We start from the raw sequence: 12,580 nt of genomic DNA on the forward strand, positions 1-12,580 counted from the left end.
CATTTTTATATTTGATATTGTCCTGACATTTTTTTTTTATACATTGTCCTGACATTTTTTTGTACTGTAGTGTTTTACAGAGAATAAAAATACTAATCCCATCAATACCTGCCCCAAAGGAACGTTGATACCATGTCCTTTCAATTTACAAGCCGTGAGTTGCCTCACCATGAGCACCCTGTTTACACCTCACCCCCTAGGGTACACATAGTACACAATTACACCTCTCCGGAAACCCTATTATTTTCTGTTTTTCTACTATGGATACCATGTCCTTATGCAAGTCATTAAAATCATATCAAAGGCAACATGTTTTTAAGCTATTTGAAATGCTGATGAAATCACCTACAATGGACGCTGCTTCTTGATATTTAAAAGCTTTAGATTCCTGCAGAATCAGCTGGTTCCCTGAGAACTGGTCCTGATATCCTGTTGTAGGGTGGCTCCTTTCCCTTGCAGGGTCCCTATGAAGACCACCTTGTGTGCTAATAAGCTGTGTGTGTCCCTACAAACACACAGGCACAGCAATGCAAGACACTTCCTTCTCCCCCCCTCCTCTTCCCCCCTTCCCCAGGCTAGTAGATGGCCAGCTGCTGGAGACTGCTCTATCCCTTGTGATCTTGTACTGGGCAGGAAGTTCAGGGAAGCTGAGCTGAGAGAGCGGGAGCCAGCTGTTCAGAAACATAAGGAATGCAAGTGCACATGCAAAAATGTAAATAATTACTTTGTTGCACTATGTGTATTTATTTGATATGGATTCATTACCAAAAAAACCTTTGGGAGTTTAATACTACACAGTAGTCCAAATATGGATGAAAGTCAATTATTCTGACAATTGGTTTCTGGATGGTCGGAAGAAATCTATCCAAACACATGTAGCTCTTGTAAACTCGATGCTAATCGTGCCCTTGGTGGAGAGGACTAAAAATTACCATCACTGCTGTGCAGCTTAGGTGTAACACTCTGTGTTAAAGGGTAAAATACATCATTTTTGGTAAACTAACCTTCAATTATCTCTCAGCTAGCAGCTTTGTTCGGCGTCATTCACACTGCATTAACTCCTGCACGCCCATATCGGGCCGTTCCCGGGAGGGACAGGTGGTGCATGTAGCACCACCTGGGAGGACCGGGCCGTACGCTGTCATACGCACACCCGAACTGCACAGCCGTGCGGGTCCGGGTCTCTGTACATGGACGCAGACAGGATGGATCTTGTCTGTGTCTGAGCACGGATACCCAGACCCGCACGGATGTGCAGTTCGGGTGTGTATGACAGCATACAGCTGCGTCCTCCCATAGGGAAGAACAGGCTGCTACACGCACCAGCTGTCCCTCCCAGGAACGGCCTGAACAGGCTGCTGCATGCAATCACACGCAGCACCTGTCCCTACCGGGAACGGCCCGAGTTAACGCAGTGTGAATGAGGCCTTAGGGTAGAATGGAATCCCCCATTTTTGCAACATTTACTCCAGAAGACACAACACGTCATTGTGGTTTATTACAGCAGCTTAGTTAAATTCAGGGCCCGTTTACACAAGCAAGTTGCGCTCTGAGTATGATGCGATGTACAGTCACTGTGCTGATGAATCACACTGTTTACTTTTTTTTTCTTAGAACTTTATTAAAATGCCACAAGTAACATTTCATGAAGTTCTATTGGCACAGCGTGGTGCGTTGCGGTTGTACCGTGTTGCAGCATGCTATACTTTTGTCAGCACACAAAACCACAACGGGGTGACGTAAACTGTTCCCATTTAAAACAAGGCAAATTGTCATGTCCATTCATTGTGGCTGCGCTTCCAGCATGAACAGGCCCTCAAACATGCAGTGAAATTATACAATCTCTTAGCTCACCTTTCCAGTTATGCAGCATGTGTATGGAACTCCACACGACAGAGGTCCGGTGCCGTTACATGAGTGATATGGATTCACCTCCCAGTCTCTAAACTCATCTCCTCCACAGCAGGAAAACTGTACAAACATATAGAGCACAATTTCTGTGAGACCATATAAATGATGACTTTCTCAGGCAACAAATATACTGTATATACTCGAGTATAAGCCGAGATTTTCAGCCCATTTTTTTGGCTGAAAAGTGCTCCCCAAGACCAGGGGTGGGCAACTACAGCCCTCCAGCTGTGCTTTTACTACAAATCCCAACAGGCCTTTGCCTCTGGGAGTCATGCCTGTAACTGTCAGTCTTGCAATGTCTCAAGGGACTTGTAGTTCCACAACAGCTGGAGGGCCGGAGTTGCCCACCCCTGGTCTAGACTGTTTATAATCTGCATGGATACTGCATAGTAGAACAAGTTATCAGAGTGATATTTCCGTCATGTACACCTGAACCTACGGCAAATATTTCAATAACTATGGCTGGTCATAGAGAACTTGATAAAAGCAGGCACTGCTCTGACGCCCTGTATTGGTCCGGGGTTTCTCAGCACCTGAGGTACCCACTGCATCCAACTTCTATCGCTATTGAAAGGACCTGTCATGCAGACCAATGCCAATTGCATCAGAGAGAAAAGAAAAGAAAGGTAGCAGTGAGTCTCCTTTACTTGTCTCCCCAGTGAGAAATAAAAATCTCCCAATACTTAAAGTGATATTAAAGTCAAACGGGGTTATTCACAAAGCTGCTGAAGGCAGCCAAGTGAATAACCGAGCCGTAGTGAAGTGAGCAACAGCGTTCGGCTATTCACTACGGCTCAAGTCTGCCGTCGGTCACCCGAACATACTCTGCTTGTTTGGCTGAGCCGAAGTGCAGAAGGAGTTTGACTGTAAATCCTGACTAGTTGACATTAATTTTCTAAACCACTGTGGGATTGATTTTCTAAAAAAAAAAATGCTGTTCACTTTGGAAGGGAATTTGCACTTTGCAGTGGAAGTTTTCCCTTAGCTTGGTGAATGTGGTGAAATTTCACTGTGCAAAGAATAACCAATTCATCTAATTTGCCAAACTAAGGGGAAACTTTCCCTGCAATGTGCAAGTTCCCTTCCAAAGTGAACAGTCTATTTGCCATCAGTAAAACATTCCCAATGTAGCAAAAACAATCACCATTGCTTTAAAAAATATACACGTTTACATTGGTTTTCAGCATTTTTTGACATTCAGTGTTGCTGCTTTTCATACATGTGCTTCATTGATGGTTACATTGAACTTAAAAGGGTGACCAATTCTCCATCAGACGTCCATGTTAAAGTATGACAATGTAGGCACACAACTGGGAGACGGGGTCAGAGTATCATGACCCTATAAGAAGAAGTGCCCAAACATGAAAACTTCATGTCAGCATCACCAAGTATTATATTAGTGGAAACTGCAGATTTCAGAATATTGAAAATGACACTAACATGCCAAAGTTGATATGAGAATTTAGTGATTGATTTTACAATTACTTTAAACATTCATCACAGCATGTCCCTGTCGTCCAGTTGAGCTCCATTTGATGGATGAAACAAATGGCTATTTCAATACACATCACTGTTGTCATTAGAGCTGCAGATAACGATTATTTTCAAAATCGATTAGTTGGCCGATTATTAAGTTTGATTAATCGGTTAATCGGATAAAATAAAATACATTTTTTTTAAATGGCTTCAGTGATGGGACTACTAGTTTGTATTGAGATTGCAGTCCATCACATGAGTGAGCTTGGAGCGGTGGAAATAAAAAAGAAAAAAAAAAGTGTGGTGTGCAATAAAGTGAAATGAAAAGTGTAAAATTATACAGCAATGAATGCAGAATGACACCGGCTATAGAGGACTACAAAACCCAGCAATAGTACATTATACGGCGCAATGCAGAATACCACCAGCTATAGAGGAATACAACAAATACCAGCAATAGTACATTATAGCTGGCGGTGTTCTGCATTGCGCTGTATAATGTACTATAGCTGGGTTTTGTAGTCCTCTGTAGCTGGTGGTATTCCGCATTGCGCTGTATAATGTACTATTGCTGGGATTTGTAGTCCTCTATACAGCACAATGCAGAATACCACCAGCTATATAGAAATACAACAAATCCCAGCAATACATTATACATACAGTGTATAATGTATTGCTGGGATTTGTAGTCCTCTATAGCTGATGGTACATACACAGCACAATGTACCATCAGCTATACAGGAATACAAATCCCAGCAATACATTATAGAGCACCATGTGGGGGAAAGTGCAGGCTTATCTGAGCAGTCTTTCAGCAACTTGCTTCTGAGATCGCGCCTGTCTATCGGCGGCTGTCATCCTCCCACACCTGCTCCTCCTTACTTCTTCTCCCCGCGTCCCTGTGCCGTTCATGGATGTGGGCGGGAGGTGAGGCGGGGAGGAGATGCGGCGTGTGGATTATGGATGCGGGCGGGTCTGGCAGCGGCGATCGTAAGGTGGGGAGGAGGTGCGGCGTGCAGCGTGTGGAGCTGTGAATAGGGCCAACTAATTGGAAGCCGATTAATCGATGATTGAAAAAGTTGACAACTTTTTCAATCATCGATTATAATCGATTAGTTGTTGCAGCCCTAGTTGTCATCATGTGTGTGTGTGTGATTGTGCATGTGTGTATACGAGTCCCCGTGTGATCTTGTTTTTAAGAGTACCTGTACCCCTGTATTTTATGGTCTCTGAGGAAGGTATCTAAATGCTTTTTGAATGATTCAATACTCTCAGCTGATACCACTGCTTGTGGCAGCGCGTTCCAGACTATAACCGCTCTAACTGAAAAGAAGCCCCTAAAATATGTCCTAAAACGTATCCGATTCCTTTTTTAAAGGAACATTTTTATATTTTACTACAACTCCTCTGAGAGCAGTGTCATGAGTGGCAAGGCTCTCCCTATAATGAGGATTGCCTCAGGTGGCATATCGCTAGATCATGTGGATGGGGCAGAAGGCACATGCTGCACACCCTTTCCACCCATATCCTCCCAGGTTGTCAAAAGCTCTTTGCAATCTGTGACACTATGTTAGGCGTCTTGGCCAGCTCACTGACGTCACTAGTTGCCAGGAGCTGAGCGGATTGCCAGCCAGCGTGTCCCACTCACCTCATGGCAACCAGTGATGTCAGTGAACTAGGCATGACGCAGGACAGAGCCAGAGGTATCATCCACTGTAAATGGACCAAATAGGTAATCACATAAATGATAGTGAAGGTAGAAAATGACTGCATCAGCTGGATTACTTTAATTTCCTATAGATTAAATGGTATTCATAGCTGAACTCTATATAAATGTCAGCAAAGCTTAAAGAGATGGGTTTCTGATGGCATTTTAAAGACCAGATCCAGTTCAAGGATAACTGTACTTTGACAACAAAAAGCTCCATTACAATAAACAGCTTGAATTTTGTGTCATGGGGAAAAACACTTACCCCATAGTTCTCCTTTAAGGAACATTGCCAACCTGGCTCCTGAAATTTCCTTTTTTGGGAAAAGGTTTAAACCATATGAACAAAAAGGTGACTGGTAAGGCTAGATGGTTTGCCCCAACCCCTGTAACTGTCAGTTTTGCTGGATAGCTCGGCATACATGTAAATGTGTAGTCAATATAAATATAGGCATGTCTAATAAAAAAGGAATTCATATACTGAATACTATCATCACAGGTATTAACCACATACGATTACCAGAATACAATAATTTCCACTCTAGTTGGTTTTTAATAGATTCTCTGTACAATGCAGCTTGTAGTGTAAGCCTTCGTGATTGCTTAACTTATGACTTGTGTCAATATTTCCTATACTTATGGACTATTTAAAAGCTGTTGGAGAAGAGATGATTTCAGCTTCCCCCTGGAACAATCAGTATAGAGAAAACATTTTATTTTTGTATTGAACAGGAAACGCTAGTGCATTGTGTAAGGATTCTAGAGGCCATTGTGCTCAAAGCTCCTTTGTTAACATTTTCAGTCATGCTTAAAAGCTATAGATTGTTGTTTTTTTTTTATATAACCCATAATAGAAAATGGACAGTGTGGCATAAGAGGAAATGTGACTCACTGTTCCCGAGCAAAAGCTTCTTATAGGTGACTTATCTGAAGTATATTGTATTACCAGTAGGATATAGGCACCCATGAACAATATACATACTGTTCAATAACTTATATCTGTATTCTTTACTGCTATATACTGTATATGCTTGAACATGCAGATTGTACAATACTCAGGTCTTTTGTACATGACCGGAAGAGCACCCTCAGTGTACATCTCAGAGTATTTCTCTGGCCAGGAGTGACAGGTGCACCATACAGCAGTATATAGCCAGCCTATACAAATCGATGAGAGGCTGGCTGATGCCGTGACTGTATAGGAACATATGCAAATCCCACTGTTTACATGCGATCCGGGACTTACAGTACCCAGACTGTCTTTTAAATGCCATTAGAAACCCATCTCTTTACCTGCAGGCTTATTACAAGTGATCTTGGCGGCATCTGTCCCGAGCCGCAGGTAACTCCCGGATGTGTGGATACATGCTGATAGCAGTGGACAGACACGGCTCCTGTCAGCCTGCCATTGATTTGTGATTCCTGTCACAGAAATCCGCTGATTCTTGCCACAAGAATCTGAAGCTGGACATAAAATCAATAGAGTGAAGTGATCCGTGTGGCACACCGATCACTTCACTCTATCGATTTTAGAGTGAAGTGATCTGTGGGAACATAAGGGAGAAGTTCTGAATGACTCATTAGAGGATGGCCCCATCTCTGCTTCACTCCAGCAAGATCCTGACAACAGAAAAGTGACTGATGACTGTGTGACTGGCTATATTCTCTGGAAGACGTGCCATTTATTTCAAGTCTAATACTGCACAAAAAACACCCAACCCATATGAATTGACCCGCCATTGCTTTATAATATACACTTGACCTTTCCAGTCCATCACGTGGTTACTATTTTTACCGCAGATCTCAGAATAATTATGGAATGCCAAATATGTCTGAAATAAATGAACCAGCTTGCCCAGATGGATCACCTACACAAGTATTTGAATAAGGCATAAGAAATACCATAGCAGGCAGTATTAATCTGAGAGCCAGAACACTGTGACACATTGAATGGATTTCTTGGGTTCAGCTCCATGCTGGGAATGCATTATAAGGAAAATTACATTTTAGAGCCGGCTTTATTGGTAAATGAATGTTTCAGAAAGTTGTGCAAAGGCCATACGTATTTGTTGAACAGGCCCTTGGCTATAGCTAAGTTACACAGTACAAGAAGCTGCATTTGCATCCATTAAATTCGCTCTGCGTAATATTTACATGATTTTTTTTTCTTGCTCGTACAGAAAATACAAAATTGCACCATTGCGTTGTTTACTGTTCACAGCAATACACACTTTTTTCTATGCAACCACTTCTAACTTTTTTAGGTGTCCCCAATCTTGCTGTTGTGCTTGCAGTTATTCTTCATGGGGTCACAGCTCCCCCCCAACCACTAAACAAGCCTGGAGTTACTACTTCTGCCTAAGCACCTACCTCGACCTTCCATGTGCATGAAACACGTGACCCTCCAACCTACTGTGTATACAGTGTACATAAAGTGTATGTAACCCTCAGAATGAACTTCTCTTATTTGCTCCTCTTTGGTGTGCTAAATATACCATTGAAGGAGTTTTGCTATATCTGTTTGACAAGTGTATACAGCAGCTGCTGATTTAGCAAGAAACCTTATAAGTTAATAACTTCCTGTGCTCTCTGACTGTGCACAAGGAGGGGTTATAGAGATAAAGAGAGGTCTGATCTTTTTTAATGCATCAGAAATGAAGTAGGCAGGGCTGAGAACATGTTCTAAAAAAATCAGAGCTGAAAATACACATCATGTCAAACAGGAAGAAAGAAGAACATTATATTTCTTGCAGATCAACAGTTATTTTCCTGTACTTGCAGCGTGTTTAAAAGGATACTCTGCCCCCCGGCTATATCTCCAACCTCATCTCAAATTAATGCCCTAACCATCCTCTCTGCTCCTCCCAAGATCTCCTGCTCTCTAGCTCCCTCGTCAACTCCTCCCACACTTGCCTCTCATACTCTGGAGCTTCCTATCCTAATCTGACCAGCTGTCTCCTACTCTGCCTTAGGGAACCCCTGAAGACTCATCTCTTCAGGGAAGCCTATCCAGCCTATCCCGCCTCAACCTAACCACTGAACTATTACTTTCTCAATTAATTCATCCCCACACAGTTACTACCTCTTGTATCACTTGGCCTTTCCCTTTTAGAGTGTAAACTCTCACAGGCAGGGCCCTCCTAAGCATCTTGTCTTGACAGTACTGTCTTCCTAATATTGTAAAGCGCTGAACAAACTGTTGGCGCTATATAAATCCTGCATAATAATAACAACATATGGGGAAATGTGCATGTATTGCAGAGATGTACAAAATATGTTTCTTTTTATTTAACCTTGACATAAGCTTCACCAATAAGTATAACGGTGAGGTCACAATTTCATCACTGTGTAACCAAGCATGGTTGTTGCTGTCCTATAGCTAGATGAAGATTTTGTAAATTTGTAGTTGTTGTATTACTTGCATCATAGGCCACCACAGCTTCTTGTTGACTGTGAATAATTGCAGCACTGCATTATCATAATACTAGCAAGTAACATTTATCAGTTGTGTTGTAAGACAGCAGTTCTGAGATTTATGATAATTTGTTTGGTCCATTTATACATTTTTATTTCAGTTGCTGTCTGTGTTCCACTGGAAACATTTCCCTTCACCTCCTGTCCAAGAAACGTAACAGGAACTTAGAGAAAGCCTTCCAAAGCAGGGGGAATTCCCCTCTTAGACAGTTGACCCACAAAAAGGTGTCCCCTTTGGAAAATTTCCTCTTGTTCTGGGGACAGCTCTATAATTTTGGGTTTCCCATCACTTGGAGAACTAAAATAATAGATTACAATCTCAATAAAAATGAGTAAACTAAACATGAGCTTGAGGCTCAGTGCAGACCTCCTCGACCTGGGATCGCATGGTCCTGCACAATGGAGGCAGCAATTGCCGCGCAGCTTCATTGATTTCAATGGGGTGATATCCGTGCGGCAATCGCAGAAAAAAGGTACATTTACCTTTTTTGCGATACACGACGTGCAGCTGTTTTAGCCTCGATTGTGTTCAGAAGCCCGGACGGAATTGCGGAGGGAAACCGCGCGATTCGACCGGCACGACTGCGGTGCTATTAGAGAATAATGGCATCCACAGCGTGATCAGTTTACACCTAGGCGACTCCTGACCGCGCGGCAATCCATGCGGAATCGTGCACGATCTGGCACCTGGTGAGGTGTCGCCAAGGTGTGCACCGGCCCTGAAGTCTATCACACGAGCAGGCTTGTAAGAATGGAAGTTCAGTTTCAGCACCAATTCAGAGATGATTTGGTGATACACAAATAAGATACATTTTTATTAATAGTTAAAGTGACATTAAAGGTAACATTCCCCCCTCCCCTTTTTCTGCTGTAAACATTTACCTTATTTGATGCTTCTTGCTACAATCATCTTCTTCCTTCTACTCATTTCCGACAGTCAATCCAGCGTTGGTGCCCGTCTCTGATCCACCGCAGAGTCCTTGGGTCCCACGGTGCCTGTCCAATGGGCGCGCTCTGGCTGCGTCCATTGAGCTTCAGTGTCTGTTTTCTCCCTTCCCTTCTACTGCACATGCGCCAGCACACTTTTTCTTCATAGCCGTTCGGGAGGCGGGAGTGTTTCATCGGGAAGCGAGCGGAACAGGTAAGTAGTTAGGTATTTCACAAATTTTTTTTTTTTACTCATGGGGCATATATATGCTGCTTTCTAACAGTAGATATATGCCAAAAAAATAAGAGACTTTAATTATACTTTAAGATACTTGAATACATTTGTAAGGTTTAGCTCCTGAGTTTAGTGTCACTTTAATTAACGTCCCTAACTCTCTTTTAATTAGTTTACAAAATACACAATAGTGGATCATGACTTTTCAGACCTTGTCTGCCAATATGCACCAACCTTTTCTTGCACAAAATCCATTATGTTCTTGAAATCCAAGTCATCATAGTAATGCTTCATCCCCACAAGGATGTTGGCATGTGCAAATTTCTGCATCTGCAAAAAGTAAAAAAAAAAAAACTAAAGTAAATTGTAAAATGTAAATGTAATACACATAATCAATAACAATTATTCTAAAGACTGGGAAATACAAATATAATGGAATATACTTTTTGCTCTGTACATTTTTTAAAGTATCAGTCAGGGCTGTTTTCTGCAAGGATCAATGGTTAAATACACATTTGAAATACATATATGGAAGCTGTTCGTATCAAGAAAAGCCTCAATACTTTTTCTGTGGTGTTGCTGAGGAGCTTTTCATCATTTTGGGTTATATGGGAGTCATTGTGCCTTCCAAAGGATTCGTGTTTTTGTACAACCAATCCTGACATATACACAGCCCTGCCAGAAAGCAGACATATTTTGGCGACTTGACTTTATTGCATTTAGGCAAACAACCAGGTTACCTGCATAGCCCCCAGCTTTTAATTGGACAATGAAAGAGCAGCAGCTGTCTGATGAGGTCAACCATCTGCTCGCTCTGCTTTCTTTACCTGTCAGCATGTTCGTTGTCATCACAGAAGCACTATGGCACACCTGACTGGCAACTAATGCTACTCCTCTCTCTCCAAGCAAGGGATTACAATACCCTAAAAGCAAGTCTTATGAGGTTCTTACATTGGCTGCATTTAAAAATACATTTGATTATTTTAAAATAATTGAATAATTACAATACTTAGTATTTTCTTTTCATGTACCGGCAGTTCAGCTTTAAATTATGTTCATTTTGTAGGCATACTTATAAAAGATGTATCTACGCTTTATTTACTTTGCCTGAACAGTTTTCTTCAGGTGGTCAAGGGTCCCCTGAAGTTTCCTACCTTCTGAGTGTGTATAATGGTGTCAGATAACAGAGTCCTGTAGTTGTTTAACATGTATTTAAATGACAGGCTTCCATCATTTGATAATGTATAGCACTGCCAGGAGCTGGGAGGCAGTGAAGCCGATTGAGTACAGCAGATGCACAAGACTAGGGATACTCCGGCATGAGAATGTCTGTGCTAGGGCTGCAACAACTAATCGATTAAACCGATTATAATCGATAATGAGCAACTTCTCTGCCTCCTCTGAGGGGTCTTCTCTGCCTCCTTGAGTCCCCTCAGCCACACCCTGTTCCACCTCAGCCACTCTCCGTTCCGCCTCAGCCACGCCCCGTTCCGGTTCAGCCACGCTCTTTTCCGACTCTGCCCCGCCCCATTCCGCCTCTGCCACCCCGTTTCTCTTCGCAAGCAAATAAAGAAGAAAAAGACAAACATATAATGGAAAATATAGAAAATGTTATAGATAAAAAAATTTAAAAGCCAATGTACTGGAGTCATGGTGTGTTGCATTAGGAAGCTCTTTCAAAATAAATGGGCTGTTAATACACCTCAACACATAAAAAAAAAGGTCCTACACAATTTTTTTCATCATAGGGTATCTGATAGATCATATGCTTCTGCGCTGCAGTGTGTTATAACATAGGTATGTTGCAGCACATATATGTGCATTGGGGTGCAATTAAAGTGACACTAAACTCAGGAGTTAAATCTTAAAAATGCATTCAAGTACCTTCACTATTAACAGAAATGTATCTTATTTCTGTATCACTCGGCTGTAGATCCTCAAATCATCTCTGAATTGGTGCTGATACTGTCCTTCCTTCTGGAGGGTGGCTACTTTTGTTCACCATGATCCCTGTGTGTGTTCCAAACTTCTTTGATGGACTACAATCTCACGTTTAGTTTACTAATTTGTATTGAGATTGTAGTCTTGAAGCGGTGGCTACTTTACAACACACACAGGGACCATGGGGAACAAAAGTAGCAACCAGAAGGAAGGACAATGTCAGCGCCAATTCGGTGATGATTTGAGGATCTACAGCCGAGTGATACACAAATAAGACACAATTTTGTTAAAAGTTAAGGTATTTGAATGTATTTTTATATTTTACCTCCCGAGTTTAGTGTCACTTTAAATTTGCTTTACCACATATGGCAAAACACATATGCAGGAAGAGTGCAAGAAATTCTGCCTGTTATGTACACAACTCATCATTGGTCAGTGATTTAGTGATTGACCTATAGAGAGGCATGGGCCAAAGCACCATTATCCTAGTTGAAGTCAATGAGGCTGATTTACTAAATTATTTGAGATTGTTTATTCCTTAAACTGTGTGAATATTCACTTCAATTATCCAATCATGTAAAAATCCCTGTTAACTAACTTTATGTGCACATGTATGGATAATTGAAGGAAACATTCACAGAATTTATAGTGTGAACATTCTTAAATCTTTGTGTAAATCAGCCTGAATTTCTGCAGACTACAGCGCCCTGGTCTTCCATAGACCTGGGACATCTTAGTGAAAAGTTGAAGCAACATGCAGACACATGGAAGCACCTAAAGTGGCTGGACAGTAACTTTAAAATTGCAACAAGGACTGTCCCCTTTGTACATTGAAAACAGACACAATATCAGTATGTAACATTACATTCCCGATCAATAACATGCATAATCCTTTAGTATAGCGTAAG

At 41.7% G+C, this 12,580-nt stretch overlaps 1 protein-coding gene across 1 annotated transcript in view; it reads right to left on the reverse strand.

The window, feature by feature from the left end:
• Positions 1-1,040: 1,040 nt before the first annotated feature.
• Positions 1,041-12,580, reverse strand: part of LOC108788964 (tetraspanin-15-like) — an 89,810-nt gene continuing 78,270 nt past the window's right edge. Inside the window, exons 4-6 of the mRNA XM_018558873.1 lie at positions 9,966-10,061; positions 1,855-1,971; positions 1,041-1,184 (exon numbers count right to left, since the gene is read on the reverse strand). Coding sequence (XP_018414375.1) covers positions 1,041-1,184; positions 1,855-1,971; positions 9,966-10,061 — 357 coding nt within the window. The remainder of the gene's footprint in view (positions 1,185-1,854; positions 1,972-9,965; positions 10,062-12,580) is intronic.

This window comes from Nanorana parkeri, unplaced genomic scaffold (assembly GCF_000935625.1).
Source record: "Nanorana parkeri isolate BGI_ZX_2015 unplaced genomic scaffold, ASM93562v1 scaffold365, whole genome shotgun sequence".
In the NCBI taxonomy this organism is placed as follows: domain Eukaryota; kingdom Metazoa; phylum Chordata; class Amphibia; order Anura; family Dicroglossidae; genus Nanorana; species Nanorana parkeri.